The following is an 18,684-nucleotide window of genomic DNA, read 5'->3' on the forward strand; positions in this document are numbered from 1 at the left end:
TGCTGACAATGTGAGATCTAAGGAAACAGCTTGGCCAGCACCTGAATAAAAGACTTCGGTTTTTCTGCCACGAGGCCAGTGACCCTGCAGGCTTCATTTGGGCCCAACCTGGTTGGCACCAGAGCAGCCTCCTGCTTGCTGCTGATTGGCTAATTTGAACGAGCAGCTTCAGGGATTGGGGCATGAAGGCAGTGGCAGTAGCCAATCAATGTGGAGCTTGCAGTTCAACCCAATGTGACAAAGGAAACTGGAGCTTGCAGTTCAGCCCAATGAGAGAAAGGAAACATTGGGAAGAAACTATGGGAGGCTCAAGGGACTGTAATCGAGCATGAGGTATCTCAGTGACTCAGAGGATACCTTGGTGGCCTGTTCCAGCACTAGGCCCTGCATGGCCTTCCTGCCAGCCATGCTGAAGGGGGTGGGGCATCAAAGCAGGTAAACACTTGTCTGTATTTGCTTAGGGTTGTATAGATACACTCTATACAACAATCTATAAGTGATCTATAAAAGATTATCTAATATAAAAATATTCTTAATGTCAAAGGGGTACATAATATATTACATTTATTGATTTAAAGACAGCTTTTGACTCAATTCACCAAAACAGGTTCTGGGAAAAGTTTATCACATCCTGTAATGGAATGTATGAATGACCTTGGGAAAAGAGAAGAGGAGATGCTCCCTAGGAAATAAGCAGACAAGAAAGGCAGGAGGCTGCAGTTGCTTAATAGTCAGATAAAGAAACTTAGCAAAGGCCCTCCATAATAGATCAAATAATTAAAAGCGGAAGCAGGAGGTCTCTGCTTTCAATTGGCAATTCTGTTAATGTAGCCTTACAATAAAGTGAATTAGTTCATCTTATTGTGTATCCTGTCTGATTTACCGTTATCTTTTGTCAGCTTCTACTTGAAACTTCACAAAAGCAGTCAAATGTGTATTTACTTGACAGTTTATTTAATCATGATGTTGATCATTTTTTGCCTCCTTTGTTGTTTTAGTTATAGATGTTGATGGTTTTTACATTGACATGAATAAATGATGAAAAAAATGACCAGTTAAACTGGAACAGGCGTCAGAGTTTAATTCACTGAATACTATGTGTAGCCCCAAAAACTAAGTGCTGGATTTCCAATATTGAAGGGCAAGTGATTATGAGCAAATACACATAAAAATAAAATCCTTGCAGCCTTGTTCATATGCATGATGTGACTTATTCAACTTCAGTCATACTATGGAAAATAATACTAAACTGAAAAGGCCCTTGATATATATCAGGAAAGGTTTCTTTTCAAATCTATATGAACTCCTCCCTTGCCCTGAAGACAGCATTGCTTGAACAAACAAAGAAAATAATAATTTTCATATAGTCTTTGAATCCTGGCTGTTACTCATTAATACATTCAAATGTATAGTGAGACAAAAAGGAGCCATAACTCATCTACTGTTTCGGTTCACTAATCTCATTTTTCTCAATATCCTGCCCTATCCACAGGGATATCAACTCTGAAAATATTCCTAATATGATTTACAAAAAAAATGGGTAGAATTTGTTTAACAATGGTCAGCAAATGCCACTTTAAATCAAAGCTTACATGCTATTCTCAAGCAAAGTGATTCAATAACTTTTCACTAGTGAAAAGTTATTGAGCAGAAAACTAATTACGAAACAAGAATAAGCTTACTTTTATGAATTCCCTTGATTCACAAGTACCATGTATACATAATACTGTTAGGCGTATTGTCTCATTTGACATTACTGGACATAGTAGAATATAGTTTTTACTAGATTATTAGATAATCTATAAATAGTCCTTTTAAGAATATAATACAGTTATTGGAGCAATGTTATATTTTACTGTGGACGATTTGCCAAAATACAAGCCAGAGACTTTTAGGCAACTCAGTTAAATGAAAGAATTTGAATTTATGAGCAATAGGGAGTTTAATTAAACAGGATGTTGCAATCCACTTATACATGTGTAAAAGAAAAAATCCTGTAACTATTTGAGAAACATATGAAATTTTATTTTCAAGAAACTGCATCTACTTTGACACTTCCAAAAACTGCAATATCCTCATAATAAGTAGATATAGGGTGCATACAAGTGAATATTTATTATAGCTTTTGGCCAATCAACAAAATGTAACATATCCTATAGCTGAAGTGTGATACTTACTTGTATATAAAATTAGCTGAACATAGTCATTTTGATTATATAGAAATGATAGCTTATAATTTTAATAGCAGTATAAAAGTACTTAGTAACCTGTAATACTTATACACAGTAAACTTTTTCTGATGTCTTTATGACATCAAGCACCAGAATCTACTACCTCAGGATCAAGGAATCTGCTCTCCCTTCACATTTAACATTTATTTTCCCTTGAATAATAAAGGGTCATATCTATCTTCACTTACTTTTGCCAAACTTATAATTTCCTTCACAAAGGCCTATTTAAATGCACTTCCCTCACCCATCCTGGAGAACAGATTTTCAAAGCAACAATCTTTTAGTGGTAGAATGGCAAGGCAATAACTGCCCATGCTGCTATTAAATTCCTTCTAACTTTCCTGAAAAGGCTCTGATGTTCCCTTGAATACAAGGAAATGAGATTCTCGTTTCTATTTTTTTTTATTGTTAAAATGTTTTTATTTTCCATTTTTCATTTTCATACAGTCACATATATACTGTGCATAACCGGGGCCATACAACATTAAACAATAATCACAGCAGTTCCTCTTGTCAGCAATACCCCCAGAAATATAAATAAAATAAAACTCAAACTCAAACTCAAATAGAAACCCAATATACCTCTTCCGTTCTCCATACACCTCTTTCTTCCGCCCCCCTCCAACTTACTATCTTCCCTCCATCATTCCCCTCTACCCTACTTCCCCTCTTCCTCTACCACTCCTCTCTCCCAGTCCACTCCCTCCCTTCCTTCTCACCCTCCCTCCCATCCTCTCTCCTGCCCTCTCTACCCCTCTTCCTTCTATCCCACTCCTCCTCCCCTCGGTGTATTTCTACTATATGTCAATGTATTCAGCTTGTCCTATTTTTACGGAGAAATTAAAGAGAAACAGTATACATGTGAAATTGCATTACGTTGAAATCTAACTCATAGTATATGTCCCCCTCTCCCCTACCCTCCCCCCGTTTCTATTTTTTTATGGGTGTTCAAAAAGATGGGTGTTCAAATACTAACAGTGCATCAAAATCTATCTTATTTGAACTTTTATAAGAAAAAATTAGGCTTTACAATCTGTTTTCTGTATTGAAGTTTTGTATTGCCAAATAATCTTGCTTCTTGATGTTTGTAAGAGCTATTTCTCTTCACATGGACAATAAAAAGGAACTTGGAAACCATTTTAGTTCTTTTGAGGCCTATATTTGTTGTTATACAAGTTATATGCCACAATTTCCAAATCACCAGCAAACATGGGGACATTCTACAATAAAAAATACTTTGGTCCACTGTTTCTTTTTAATTGATGGTCAATATGTGACTCCTTGCAGTCTCCTATTGAGATGTGTCAGTGAAACTCAAGAGGCAAATTGGCTAAATTTAGAAACATGCTTTTGAATTTGGGGTGTTTAATGCATTCTATTCTATCCTTACAATTTCCTGAAAAGCTACAAAAATGAGCCAAAAATGTGTAAGACGTGTCCCAAGAAGACTGGAGTATGAATTCTGCCCCACCCATCTTGAAAGTCATCATAATAACACTTATATTCACAGAGTCATTAAATCTGCGGTACTCTGTGCTCAAAAGCTCTAATCTCACAGTGATTCTCTTACCTAATCAGGAATATCAGAGTCTGTCACTCTAGAAAGTTACCACTGCCATTTGTCATCATAACTCTGTTACTATATTCATTTATTTTAATAGCAATCCATTATAAACAAATATTTTGTAATATTTACATGTGTATCTTATTGTCATATGGATAAAACATCCATAAATAAAGATTTACCGACACAGAAAGCGACTAAAGAGATGCACTGAGGAATTGTTAGACAAGGGAAGTTTTAAATGCTTTAGTCCATTTACCAAATTAAATATGATAAGACCGATGTCATTAGTACATAGTGACAACAGGGTTATTTCTATTGTTCCAAAAGTTATACTACATTAAGACTTACTCCCAAAGTATCATTGAAATTGGCTCAAGAATTACATTTGCAAAGTTACAAGAAATATTTCATAATATTATTAAGCAGTCTTTTGAAAGGCTCCCTGTGTATATTACACATATGAATATACAACAATGAATCTGTTCTATTGTAAGAAAACAGTTTAATGTGTACATTAAATGTTGTCTAAACAGCCCCAATTGGAATTTAAAAAAACTTGGGGGGGGGGGGAGAATAACAAGAAAAAGAAAAAAGAAGAACAAGAAATCTGTTGCTCATATCTGTGAGCAGAAGTATCCTTTGGCCAGAACTCTCCTCTGCAATGTCAAATAATCTATCCATCTAATCTTAAAGGTAAGGATGCATTGTTGCTCCCCTTGTCTATATCATCCTTAAATAATTCACACACAGTTATAAGGATAGGAAGTTAACTGATCCTTTCCCTGGCTTTTCCTGAATTATATGTAAGGACCCTAAATGTATAAGAATAGAGAAAATAATTCATTCAGTACACGTTTCTGTTTTGTATTATTCTTGAAGATGAAACAAGATTGTAAGATATACTGTGTTATTTTATATACTACACTGCATAGACAAATAGTTATGGCTATTTTTCAAACCTGTGGATTATATACAGTGGCTTTACCAATGAAGGAAATTTAAGTTCTAAATCAGGAATAAACATGATGTAATGTTTATCACATAAAGCCTAATATACTTCCCTTCACATAATTTATGAGAAATTATGATGACATAGAATCTCATATAAAAACAGCTACATCTGAGTATATTTTAGTATCCTTTGTATTACAACATGAAAGTTTTAAGAACAATTTTTATAAAGCATGGTATTTGCATTACTATAAAATATAATCAATACAAAGCATATGCTAATTTGCCTGAAGCTTTGAAATATATATCATAATCAAAATAATCACGACTATAGCAAAACATTTATGGACAGATGTAACTGTGAGTTAAGTTTACACTAAAATAAACCTATCCGCTTATACCTTAGTGTGATAAAATTGCATCTCATGGGAGAAATCAAACCATATTGGGAGTCCTCCTGGACCCACAGCTGACTTTAGAACACCATTTGTCGGCTGTGACCAGGGGGGCATTTGCCCAGGTTCGCCTGGTGCACCAATTGCGTCCCTACCTAAACCGGGAGGCCCTCGCATCAGTCACTGGACTACTGCAATGCGCTCTACATGGGGCAGCCCTTGAAGAGCATTCGGAGACTTCAGCTTGTCCAGAATGCAGCCGTGCGAGCGATTGTGGGTGCACCCCGGTACACCCACATCACACCTATCCTCCGCGAGCTGCACTGGCTGCCTATTCGGATACGCTTCAAGGTGCTAGTCATCACTTATAAAGCCCTTCATGGTATTGGACCTGGGTACTTGAGAGACCGCCTGCTGCCAATTACCTCCAACAGACCTATTAGATCCCACAGATTAGGCCTCCTCCGAATTCCATCTACTGGCCAATGCCGATTGGCTACCACCCAGAGGAGGGCCTTCTCTGTGGCTGCTCCGGCCCTCTGGAACGAGCTCCCCATGGAGATTCGGACCCTCATCACCCTTCAGGCTTTCCGCAAAGCCCTTAAAACCTGGCTGTTCCGACAGGCCTGGGGCTGACGAGCTCCCCCCTCTGCTCGAATTGTGCGGTTGTTGAGTGTTTTTAAATTGTTGTAGTTGTTTGTCGATTGTTTTTCCTCCTGTCTGTATTCCCCTCCCCTTACTTTGGTTTGTGAGCCGCCCTGAGTCCGTCTGGGAATAGGGCGGCATAGAAATGCAATAAATCAAATCAAATCAGATCATATTTTGTCTCATCACACTAGTGATTTTTTTCCAGATCCAAATTCCTCAGAAAAAAAATTACCATATGTTCATACATATGTATATAATATAGTTCAGATATAAGATATATTAAAGACTATATACAATATACTTCTCATTCTATTAGAAAATGTAGATTAGAGGTCAAGATAATAGATCATTCAGTAATAGCTCAAAGGTCAAAATGTAGTAGATCTTAAGACCATATAGGCTAATTCAGGAGATTTAGTGTTGATGTTATTTATGAAGGTAAGATAAAAGATAGAAGATAAAAGAAATGTGCAATGCTTTGAATTTGATGTGGAAGAAGTGCTACAGAATCTACAAGAATGAAAATACAATATTTATCAGCAACTTATTAAAACAGCTGCATCGCTATATTACATTAGGAACTCATTAGCCAAAGTGACACTGCTCTTCCTAACAGGTCATCAAGAATATTTAGGCACACTCACACATTTTTCTTCTATAACAACTTCTTCACATGGGAAAGGTTCATCCTGGATGAACCTTTAGGATGATATGGTTTCTGTATCTGTCTGATCCTAGAAATATACATGTGGCTGAAATGAGATGCAGATAGTGTTGGGTTGTATTCCAAGCACTTTTTCCTAATTAAATCTGAAGCATTAGGAGATAAATATTAATACTGATGTTTTGCAATATTAATAATGCTTAATTTGCAGGTTAAAACTTTTGAGCAATTCATAAACTTACAGATGTATGGCATCATAAATATTGAAACATGTGTTTTGTTTTAAAAAGTATTAATACAATCCCTGTGTACAATTTTTGTATTTCAAATTAACAAATGTAGTTGGAGAAAAAAGATCTTATATCTTCCATATATTGTGTGCATGTGTGTGTGTTCATGTGTATATTTTAACGTATATACTGATTTTTCCCATTTACTGTAAAAGGTACATGGAATACACACACTGAATCCAACAAATTATAATTGTAACTATAACAAATGAAATTAAGAAAAACTTTGGTTAAAAATAGTCTAAACATCATAGTATAATCATGTAAATACTCAATACTTACAGTTATACTGTCAAGGAGCCTGGCCATGTGTTTAATTATTTCACCATGGTGTGCTGGTTGTGTTTGCAGCAGCTTTTTAATTACTACTATGCTTTCTGCTACTACTATTTCTGGTAAAATAAAAGAATAAAATACATTTTTAAAAGATATGTGTCACAGTCAAAGAATTAGAAAATAGGTATTTATTTCCAAAATAAATTGCGACAAAATAGAATATCTTTTCATGAAATGAAGTGGCATGGATTGGACTAGGTTATTTTTATATATTTGTACTTTATTTTTACACTGTAATTGTAAAATCAATTGGAGGCAGGTGTGCCATAATCAAATAAATAATCAATAAAATTGTGAGACTGGTTCAAAGTAAAAAGCATGTAAATAGGTTGGTATGTAAGTAAATAAATAAATTTAATAGAGAGAGGAGATGGGAAAGATACTTAAGCACACCTACAATTTTCATTTTTCTTCTATTAACTACTTCTCCAAATGGAAAAGGTTCATCCTAGATTCTAAGTACATTTGTGCAATGGAATTTTAGGAAGAGAGCAGCAGATGGATATAATTATTGATGTCTATTAATTCTATTTTACAAATCTCCCCTTCCTGAGACTTTTTGACTCAGCAAATATTGCTATTCACAAGATATTGCTGGAATCTGTAACTTTAATATAATAATAAAGTAATGCAAATATGAAGCTATATTTTGAAACACATACTTGTCTCTGTAATATAGGGAATAGCAAAATAAAGTACTTCAGCAACTGAAAAGACTGATTATATTTTAATAGTCAAAGTGGTATAATTGCACAAAAAAGCATTAGTAATAATTTGGACACCCAATGAGACTATCAATGTACTTCATATCTCTAATTTTTCTGATCTATATATTAAGAAAGAAAATGAATTATGAACTCTGCATATTTAGTAATGGCTAAATAAAGCACAGTTTGACGTGCTTCTTTAATAACTCACAAAAAGCTCACATTTCTCTGCTTATAGCACCCTCTGTAGTACAGTTACTTTAATGCAACAGTGAAAAATGAGTTTATCTTCTATATGAAAGCCTGGAGCCTTCTAGATCTTAGTACATCAATGTTAATCTTTGCAAAAAAAAAAAATCAGAATCATTTTGAAGTTCCTGAAATAGGTGCAATGCTACTATTTGTCCTATACTCATGTTGTTTAAGGGAAATGACATTTCTATGTAGTCCTCTAATAAGGGTCTACTATAGAATGTTACTAGAAAATAAAAGTGTTCATTCATTCAGAAGACAAAATAGAATAATTAACTTACCATCCCTATTGGACAGCAAACATACCAAGCCATTTAGGCAGGTGTCAGTCACTTCTGAGATGTTGGTTGCACATCTGCCAATTGCCTGGATTGTAGCTGCAGCAAATTGCTTATCTTGGCTTTTCACATATGTCTGAAGAAAACAAGAAATTCATTATCTTATCAGTTTAAGAGAGCCATACCTCCAAATCTACCTTTGGTGCTTAGTAACAGTTGTAGGGATAGAAGATGTGCTAGCTGTAGTTATCCAAAACATATCAGAAGGAATCAGTCTATTTTCATGTACAATAGTAATGCAGGATAACTCAATGTAAGTATTAGTCTGAGCACAAAAATAGCTTGGTTCATATGTTGTTTCAGAAACATTTCAATCTATTAAATTAGCATAGCCTAAGGAAAGCCAAAGAAAAAAAATACTTTGAAGGAATATAAATTATGGATACATTTCTATATATGGTCACTAACAGCCACTATTGTTACTCCAAATGCTTTAATCCAAAAGTATCACAATCTTCCTTACCTATAACATTAGGAGTATTAAACAAGTTTGTAAGGAAAGAAGGACATGAAATTAGTTTGAATCTGAGCATCAGATATGTTAAATAAAAATATAAACAATACACGAACCTGAAATTCTCTGAGAAGAGTTGATATATTGGCTTCATTTGCTAGGTTAGTTAAAATTTCAAGCTAGAAAACAAGGTAAAATGTTACAGTAATAGAGATATACTGCAATTATTTTCCATTTCTTATAAACCATTGAAAACTGTAAATTTAAGATAGTCTTGACAAATTAAAAATGGGAAGATATAAGCTACAACTTTGTACCTATTAATAGAATATTTTTCCAGAATTGAAGAAACTATATTAAAAACAATATAATTTATATCTATGCATCGTCAAATACTTTGCACTGAAGAAACTCCTAGCTGAACTCATGCTAGGCATGGTGAAGCTTTTAGTTCGGTTATGAAACTAATTCCTAATTTAGAATAGAAAAATAATAAAATTCTTTATTGGCCAAGTATGATTGGACACACAAGGAATTTGTCTCCAGGGCATAAGCTCACCATGTATATATAAACAGCAAGTAATATGTCATAAATCATAGTTACAATAAATTTTATTTATAAAAACGTATAAAAAATATTTCTGGTCTTCCAGAAATATTTTTATAAACATTTATTGAAAATAAAAGGTGGCTGAAACCCAGTGCTTTGACCATGTGTCTACCTACCAAAACAAATGCAAAAGTTAAACTGGGTTAATATTTAATCCAGGAAGACTACAAAAACCCAAGAATCCAATATTAGCATCCAAGCAGTAAAATTACTGTGGCTCTTTCCTTCTAGATTTTCAGAAAAATTTAGAAAACTTTCATTTGTGAAGATCTTACAAATTGATCTGGAGTACAAATAGATCTGTACTCAACTCTCCCATTTCTCCACTATATTGAGGGGAACACCCCAAGTGATGATACCACTGTCTTGCTAGTGACTCAGCTGTTTCATTCATCCATTCTGATCATCCTTGATGTGTTGCACTGAAGGTTATTAGGAATAGGATACTTCTTCCATCTCTTTTGATCAAGTAAATCCTTAGTTATTGATCTTGTGATATTAGTCACTTGAGTTAGTATGTTGCCCTGAGGCTAGGCTGGGAAATATTTGTAGAGATAGATAAACTACCCATATCTCCAACCAATAAGTATAATGAGAAGCTTTCTGTCCAAAGCATTTTCTCTGCATTACTGCTCAAGAACATTTGTTCCTTGCTCAGCAGAGTTCCAACTCATCACAAACACTAATAATTAGACTTTCTAAATCATCCCCCTGGAAAAAAGTGAAACCTCAATTTAATAATCTGCTATTTTATGTAGAACACATCAAAACTCCATTCCTGCGATAATGGGGGTGTTTGTTGTTTCTGAAGTCTGCATACACTGTAGCCATTTCTGCATTTTCCTTTTATACATTTACAAGTCACCTTTCTCCCAACCCAGAAAAAGGGAGGTGGTTGAGCTCTCTAGTGCTGCCTGTTTTCTTCTTGAATGCAGAACAGAGAAAGGTCTTGAATGAAGTTGTTCCTTTGCATAACTTTAGTGTATATACCATCTCCTCCATGCTGTTTTCCTAACATGATTTTTCATTAATCATCTCTTCCTGGCAGGACGTCAGGTTCTGCTTTCAGTGTCCTATTCTATTCTCCCTCTTACCCTGTTCTGCAGAATCCACTTGGAGTGAGTCATTTGGGTAGCTTCGCAGTATGTTCTTCTTGAGGATTGATGAAAGACTAAATGAAAGAGTCTTGAACTGATACTTATTTTGGTAATAAAATATCTCATGCATGTTCAATTAAAAGTTGAATGGAAATTTAGACATATGTCTGTAACAGATCTCTTGTGGCCCAGCAGGATCCGTTTGAGCTGCTGATGGACTCGGATAGCGAGGAACTCTATGAGTCTGCTATGGAAGATGTGGAGGACCCTGGGCTCAGACTCAGAGCAGGGACCAGAGAGGCTGGTTGGCCACCAGGAGGCGCCTGAGGCATGGAGCAGTGGGGAGGATTCAAGGCAGTTTGTTCCTGATGCCAGGCAAAGGTAGGCGGAGAAACGGAAGCAGCAGCTGCGGAGGCAGACTCATAAGAGATAATCAAGCCGAGGTGGTTGTGGTTTGGCCCCTCCCAAGAGCCGAGGTGGTGCAGTGGTTAAATGCAGCACTGCAGGCTACTTCAGCTGACTGCAGTTCTGCAGTTCGGCTGTTCAAATCTCACCGGCTCAGGGTTGACTCAGCCTTCCATCCTTCCGAGGTGGGTAAAATGAGGACCCGTATTGTTGTTGGGGGCAATATGCTGACTCTGTAAACCACTTAGAGAGGGCTGAAAGCCCTATGAAGCGGTATATAAGTCTAACAGCTATTGCTATTGCTATAAGAGAGTATGTAAGTGAGAAATTGGAAAGGGTCCTTTTGCAGGACACACCTGTTCGTAACAGTCTTGAGGAACTCTTGTCTGGTCTGTTTTGTATTTCCATTCTGTTTGGTTTGGGTTGCTGGCAACCCTTCTTGCATGAGAGTGTTGTCTGGGCTTTCAGCCAACGGAATTGTAATTCCTGTGATTAAAGAGTGGCAAATAGCCAAACCTGTGTCTGCGTTACTCACAGGCCAGAGTGGAGGTCAGAGTTCAGATCTATGGAAAACTACATATCTAGGATAAATTGCTTGTGCTGCAAATCTCAGTAACTAGATTCATATGTAAGAAATGTAATTATTTTTAAAGAATAACTATAGGGTTAGCATATAATTATTATCAAAATACTTATAACAAGCATACCTTTAATGTCTTGATCATAGTTGGATCAGTTGACCTAACATAGAAACTCTTCAAGTAAGGCTCAAACAGCCCCTGGATGGAAAAAAGTAAAACAAGAAATCAATGTCAACAAATATGAATATCAAAATGAAGTATTTTGAACGTATAAAGCCAAAATGTCAAACCTTGCGCTGGATCGACATTGTTGCTATATTCTGAAGAACAATATACTGTACTTCCCTAAAAATGAATGGAATATAATTAATGTCTTGCTTAATTATTTCTCTATGAGAACTATGTAATGAAAAAATCAATTGAATATAAAATGCTAAGACTATGTTTTTATATAGAAAGATTAGTAAGTTACTTACTCAAATCAAATTTAAAGATTATCTTGTTTGATTTCATTTTAATATGCACCAGTAATGTGGAAAATATAAGGGTTGACAAGAAATAGCATTTTGCAATCTAGAAGAGTTTAGAGAAATCTTGTGGTCCATTATTATTCTTTATTCCACAAAAGGAGAACACAATATTGTTCAGTTACTTTTTTGGTTTGGTAGAACAGAATTCCCCAAACTTTTCGGCTTTGTGGGCTGACGGGGTAGGGTGGGACCGGGGGGGGGGAGGAAGGGATGGTTCAGCATAAGTACTGTCCAACTCCATTTGTGGGAGTGGCAGGCACATGTGCCCGCTATGTCCATGGCATAGTTCCGAAAGGTTTAAGGCCAAGTAGAGGTTTGGAGTTAGGGATCCCATGGCAGAATGTATGAACCAACCCCATAAAAGAAACTAATATAACTCTAATGAATATCTTTCTAGATCATGCTAAGCCAAAAATTTAATATATATATTACAGCTCAGTTTTGTTTCATATGAATTAGATATGTAGTTGTAACAATCTCTTAGACTCAAGCAAATTTATACTTAATGGGCTGCGATTATATTATTATTATCTATATTAGTTCCTCTAAAAGTTTGGTAAAATTGTTCATTCAGAATATATTAGTACTCAAATATTGTATATGTTTACTTTATCTTCTTATAACTGATAGCTACTGCATATCTGGTCTAACATTTGAAAATTATATATACTCCACAACTGGGATGATCAATAGCAGCTAACAAAAATAAATAAATTTGATTTACCTGTTACTCCCCAGTAAACGCACTAGGGACTTAGCAACTATACCAGCTTCGGAGTTGGGTGCCACATGCCAATAAAGTTGTGCAACTGCCATCACCACCTTTAAAAAAATAGCCATTATTTGCTAGTGATCAGATTCATCTATAGCATATGTTAATTCCCTTGGTATCTTGAAAGAACATTTGTTATTTTTCTTTTAAAAACTATGTTCGATTTGTTAGATTAATTAATCCTTAGCATCTAATTCACCAACTACAACTGTGACTGGCTTACATAAGATTGAAACAAAAATACAGAAAATAACAGAGAACTAAAAAAAAAACAGAAAACAATACAATTGAGGCTGATCACAGTCATAACTTCAATTGTTATTGGATTTGACTCATCCAATATTGAGACCCAGTGCCAGGGGGAAGAGATTTCAGGACCATCAGGATTGGGGCTGAGTGTTGGGGGATATGCTATTCCATAGGACAGGCATTACAACACAGATACCTCCTGGTACTATCAAATGGCATTGTTTCACAGAGACCTGAAGCATGCCCAAGTTGTTGAACCATATTGGGTGGGCAAAAACATTGAGAAGGAAGTCCCAAAAATAACCAGTCTCAGGTACCATGAAGGATTTTACAGGTGATAACCAGCATTTAAATTATTCAGATTATATTTACAGATAAGAAAAAATATTTCCAAGTTTATTTTATTTATATAATTCCAGTATTTTGCAAGAAAAATAATCTCTCCTCAAGGGCTACTTGCGTCATTAAAGCAAAGTTTACAATACAACAATGAATGAAAACTCATGGGGATACTCATTCCCCACATTCATCAAACAGATTTACAAGTAGTCCTCAAGTTTTGAAGGTCTGACAGTCTGGAATTATGTGTTGTAAAGAGTGCTTTATGGCGTATAAAGCATTTCTGGTCATCACCAACATTGTACAACCACCCTCATGTTCATTGATTTCAGTGCCTGGCAATCTGTTTGTATTTACAACCGGTTCCCAATTGTCATATGAACATGTGATCATCATTTGCAATTTGCTATGCTGACTTCTCCAAAAGTCAATGGGGAAGGCAGCAGGAAAGGATTGCCTCTCGCCTCAGGGGTCTGGCTGAAAGAGCCGACTTCCTTGGAAAGCTGAAGGACTTTGGGTCCATTTCTGCACCATGCCAAAGAAGTTTCCTTCTGTGCATGGAGGGCAGCTTAAGTACTTCATCAGGTAGCTCTTCAGACAGCTCCCTGAGGGAGGTAAGTATAAGTATATAAGTATAATCTTAATTGTCATTGTACTGAAATACAACGAAATTGGTTAAAGATAAAGATGAAATCCAAACAGAGGGCAATGAGTCAGCATGGTAAGGACCATGGGTGCCTCAGGTGGGTTGATAACTACACAGGAAACCTGGTGCAAGCTATGTACAAGTGTCTCTCCACTCAGTACTTGGATTTTGGAAAGAAAGATTTTCCGCTCCTGAGTGGAGCTTCTTAGGATCTCCCCTATCACCTGAGACAAATAATGCATTTCTCACTTGGGACTCCATCCACTTAACAATCCACCTAATCACTTAACAAGACGTGGGAGTGGCTTGGCTTGTGGTTGTTGAGTGAAGCAATCAAATGGGCAATCACATGATGTCTTGTTTAACAACCATTTCACTCAACAACCAAGATCCAATTGTGATCATAAATTGAGGACCAAGGGTACAGAAAAAAAAAATAAGATCCTTGAGATCCTAGATACTGAAATTTAAAATAGGAATCTTCGTGTTCCAATAAACAAATTAGCTGACATTATAGGGATGAGATAAATCCAGAGATTATGTGCTTTTAAATAGTTATTACATTTCTTTTAAAAAAAAAGGCTTTAAGTAATAAACTATTGTTTCATGCTAACAAAAATGTTTGTACAGTTCATGCTGCTGCAATGTTTTATAGCTCCTAATGTCAATTCCTCAAAAGAAAGTATATGGTTGGACTAGATGAACATTCAATGTCAAACCCAACAAACATGAAAAGAAATGTACCACATTTATCATTTAAAAAAATCTCAATCCAAATGAATTTTGAAGGAAAAAACTCTTATTCAAGAAAAAGTTACAGCAGACACAGCATTTGTAGCATATGATGTTCCACACCTACAATATTTTCATGAAAACACATCAGGGCTGAGAATTTATAATAAAATATATTTATACCATCATCTTAGCTTCTTAGCTTCAGTGTGTATTCTTTTATTTGTCCACCACAAGAAACATTCTGTCTATTCAATGTTGTATATACATTTACAAAATTATATACAATACCCTTCCCATCAATTAGGCACAATATTCATGATCCCAGTGATGGATTTGCTTTAAAAACTTAGTAAAACATCAAAGTAGAAAAACAGACGAATCCTAAAAAGAAGCCCATTTATAATAAAGTGACAGCTCCTCTATTCAATGTCATAAATAGATTGATTTTTCAACACCATAGGTTCACAACATTATTGTATTCCCTTAGGGATGTCTCAAAATTGAATAGCAAATCTGATTTGTTTAATTTGTAAATTTGTTTCTGCCTATCCTGAGAGGACTAATTAAAAGCCAAAATTATTATGTCAGTGTACAAAAACTGTATATGCTTAATACATCTTGCCCAATACTGACAAGAAAAAAAATTCAACAGGTTTGCTTTAAGAAAATCCACCAAAAAAGAAAGAAAGAAAAAAATCCTTCAAACATTTTTTCCATTGTTAGGGCAACTGCAGAGAGGAGATTCTGAATTGGGCTTTGTAAAAAACTAACATATTGTATAGATCCTTTTTATTAGTTGTTAAGCCTGCATATCAGAACTGTGAATTTCTATAATCCAACAATAACTCTCCCAGAGTTCTCCAAACAGTCCACAAAAACCAAAGAGCTGAACGGTCCAAAACAGAATATGGCTTAGGAAGCATCATCTCAAAGAATCAACTAGGCCCATATTTGCAGCAAGTGTGTTTTTAGCTGATTTGCAGAAATTCCACCTCACTACAGAATGGATCATGCTGGTCACTTACTCAGCAAGGACTCTTAATAAGACATCATTAGAAGTTCAAGCTAACCACTAAGAAAAAAGTAAAGTGAAGACAACTTCTACCAACCCTAATACACATGCTTAACTTTAAATCCAACCATTTGGCTAAATGAAAAAAAAAAGTGAATTAAAATAGTCATACAGCAGCATTCCGGCTTTGTAATAAAGGCTTTGTATTTCTTATCAACAATCTGTGGTCTGGATCCATAGAATAGGGCTTGTTCACTTCTGGATCTTTATCCTGCTGCTCATCAGATTCATAGAAATTCTTTTCACTGTATTCTTCCAGAGCACCATCCTATAAAGGGAAATAAGACTCATTATTTTACTTTTAATTTTTAAGTATAACATCCAAATTATAAATATGGTATACCTTCATGGTATAAATATGGGTGAAATGCTACCTGTTCTGACTGGTTTGCTAGAACCGGTAGCAAAAAATGCTAAAGTTCGCCTGAACCAGTACTAAAAAAAAAAAAAAAACTTTAAAAAGTGGAAAAAACTCAACTGTGCCGTGTGATGGTCTGAACCTTTTTTCCCACTTTTTAAAGCAATTTTTACTATCAGTTCCGGCGAATAGGTAGTAAAAAATGCTTTAAAGTGTGTGTGGGGGAGTGGAAGTTCCAACAATTGTACAGCACAGCTGATTGTCATGGAAGCTTTCTCTCCCACTTTTTAAAGCATTTTTAACTACCTATTCCGGTAGTAAAAAAAATGCTTTAAAAAGTGGAGAAAAGTTAGCTACACCTACCCAGTCACATGACACCACCACCACCAAGCCACGCCCACAGAACCGGCGGCAAAAAAATTAGATTTCACTACTATATACCTTCTAAATTTTTCCAACATAGTGATTTCAAATCATAGTTTAAATACATCAAGGGATTTTTTTCCAATTTAAAAGAAAGAGGATATATTTGTTCTTTGGACCTTTGACATTTAATTGGAAAAATATCTAGTACCTGGTATGTCTATAAATAAGTATTAGCCCCCCCCCCCAATCATAGCATAAATTCTAATTAATAGGAGATATAGTGTGAAAAGGCAATTTAAATCATATAATAAATATGATGGGTATTTTTATTTGTTCTTTTAAACATCCTAATTAGAACACGTTCCAAGATGGAAATTTCTTGAATCCAACTTGTATTCCATGAAGAAAAGAATTGTTCTCTGTTATTTGTAGGTATATGGCATTACAAAAAATAAACCTACTTATTTACCTACCAATCTCTAAGTAGATTGTATATGATAGATAGATAGATAGATAGATAGATAGATAGATAGATAGATAGGTAGGTAGGTAGGTAGATAGGTAGGTAGGTAGGTAGGTAGGTAGGTAGGTAGGTAGGCAGGCAGGCAGGCAGGCAGGCAGGCAGGCAGGCAGGCAGGCAGGCAGGCAGGCAGGCAGGCAGGCAGGCAGGCAGGCAGGCAGGCAGGCAGGCAGGCAGGCAGGCAGGCAGATAGACAGATCGAGCTGAAAGGTACCTTGTAGGTCATCTAGTCCAATCGCCCCGCCCCAAGCAGACCCCACACCATTTCTGACAGATGGCAGTCCAGCCTCTTCTTGAAAGCTTCCAGTGATGAAGCTCCCACAACTTATGAAGGCAACCTGTTCCATTGGTTGATTGTTCTCAATGTCCGAAAATTTCTCCTTATTTCCAGGTTGAATCTCCCCTTGTTCCGTTTCCATCCATTATTCCTTGTTTGGCCTTCAGGTGCTTTGGAAAATAGCTTGACCTCCTCCTCCCTGTGGCAGCCCCTCAAATATTGGAACACTGCTATCATGTCTAATAGTTAATGAAGTCTTTCACCATTTCCAACTATAATCTGTGGTGATCACAACTATAAACCATTATTTCAGATATGGACATATCATACTTCATTTTTCAATCCTTTCCTAATGACCATGATCATGGAATTTGCTTTATAGCTACCACATACTGAGTCAATATCTTCACTGAGCTTTCTTGTATGATCCTAAGAACCTTGTTCTGATTAGTGGGTTATGAATTTGAAGCTTCCTCAATTGCTATCAAATCTCTGAGGGCTGCTGAATTAAGGTGCTTATGTTGCTTTAGTTATTTTCACGATTTTTCATTTATTCATTTGAAGCTGCTAGGCAAGATCCGAAAAGTAAAGTTACAGCAGTTCCAAATGGAATGTGTTCCTGTTTGGGGTGAAACTAAATGAAATAAGAAAACCTAGAGTAGTTTTTTAACTCATGCATCTGAGGACAGATATCTTAAAACATTTTCTTGATCTAGACTAAGTCAATATAACTGTGAGGTTACTGTAGCCAGAGGGAATATTAGGAAAGCTTACAGATCAGCTTTAAGAAAACATCACCTCTTATTTGTCTAATCACCTTCTTCCATGAATCTTGGAAATAGGTCTGCAAGGTTGAGATGGTAGTTTATAAGGAAGTTTCATGCTGAGCCAATATGTGTAGAATTCTTATAAAGAAGCTAGAGACAGTCATTTGCTGATTAAGTAGGAAGATAGAGAGGGCAGGAAAAGAGCAGGAAGACAAGGGTGGGGGAGAGAGAAGAGATCTGGATGACTGTCAGTCAGTCAAAGAATCATAGGATGGAAGGGACTCAAAATAGGAATCCTCACAGACTATCCCAGTTAAATGGTTGATAGCCTTTATTTGAAAACTTCCAGTATTGGAGTATCCTGTACAGAGTAAGGAAGATGATCTTGATGGAAACAAGCATGCAAAATCATTATCTAGGCAAAGGGTAAACATTTTTAAGTCCTGAGAAACAAAATAATATTCTGTTTAACCTGCCTTTCCTTTCTTTAGGCTAGGCATACCCTAGTTCTTTTTATCATACTTCAT

The 18,684-nt window shown here is 35.9% G+C and overlaps 1 protein-coding gene across 2 annotated transcripts in view; it reads right to left on the reverse strand.

Annotated features, from left to right (window-relative positions):
- The window catches only part of AP3B1 (adaptor related protein complex 3 subunit beta 1), a 145,343-nt gene that overhangs the window by 84,992 nt on the left and 41,667 nt on the right, over positions 1-18,684 (reverse strand). For both annotated transcript variants that reach the window (XM_032213308.1, XM_032213307.1), the window contains exons 8-14: positions 15,982-16,137; positions 12,781-12,878; positions 11,817-11,871; positions 11,653-11,724; positions 8,950-9,012; positions 8,323-8,455; positions 7,029-7,138 (exon numbers count right to left, since the gene is read on the reverse strand). In XM_032213308.1, coding sequence (XP_032069199.1) covers positions 7,029-7,138; positions 8,323-8,455; positions 8,950-9,012; positions 11,653-11,724; positions 11,817-11,871; positions 12,781-12,878; positions 15,982-16,137 — 687 coding nt within the window. The remainder of the gene's footprint in view (positions 1-7,028; positions 7,139-8,322; positions 8,456-8,949; positions 9,013-11,652; positions 11,725-11,816; positions 11,872-12,780; positions 12,879-15,981; positions 16,138-18,684) is intronic.

Source organism: Thamnophis elegans, chromosome 3 (genome assembly GCF_009769535.1).
Source record: "Thamnophis elegans isolate rThaEle1 chromosome 3, rThaEle1.pri, whole genome shotgun sequence".
Lineage (NCBI taxonomy): Eukaryota > Metazoa > Chordata > Lepidosauria > Squamata > Colubridae > Thamnophis > Thamnophis elegans.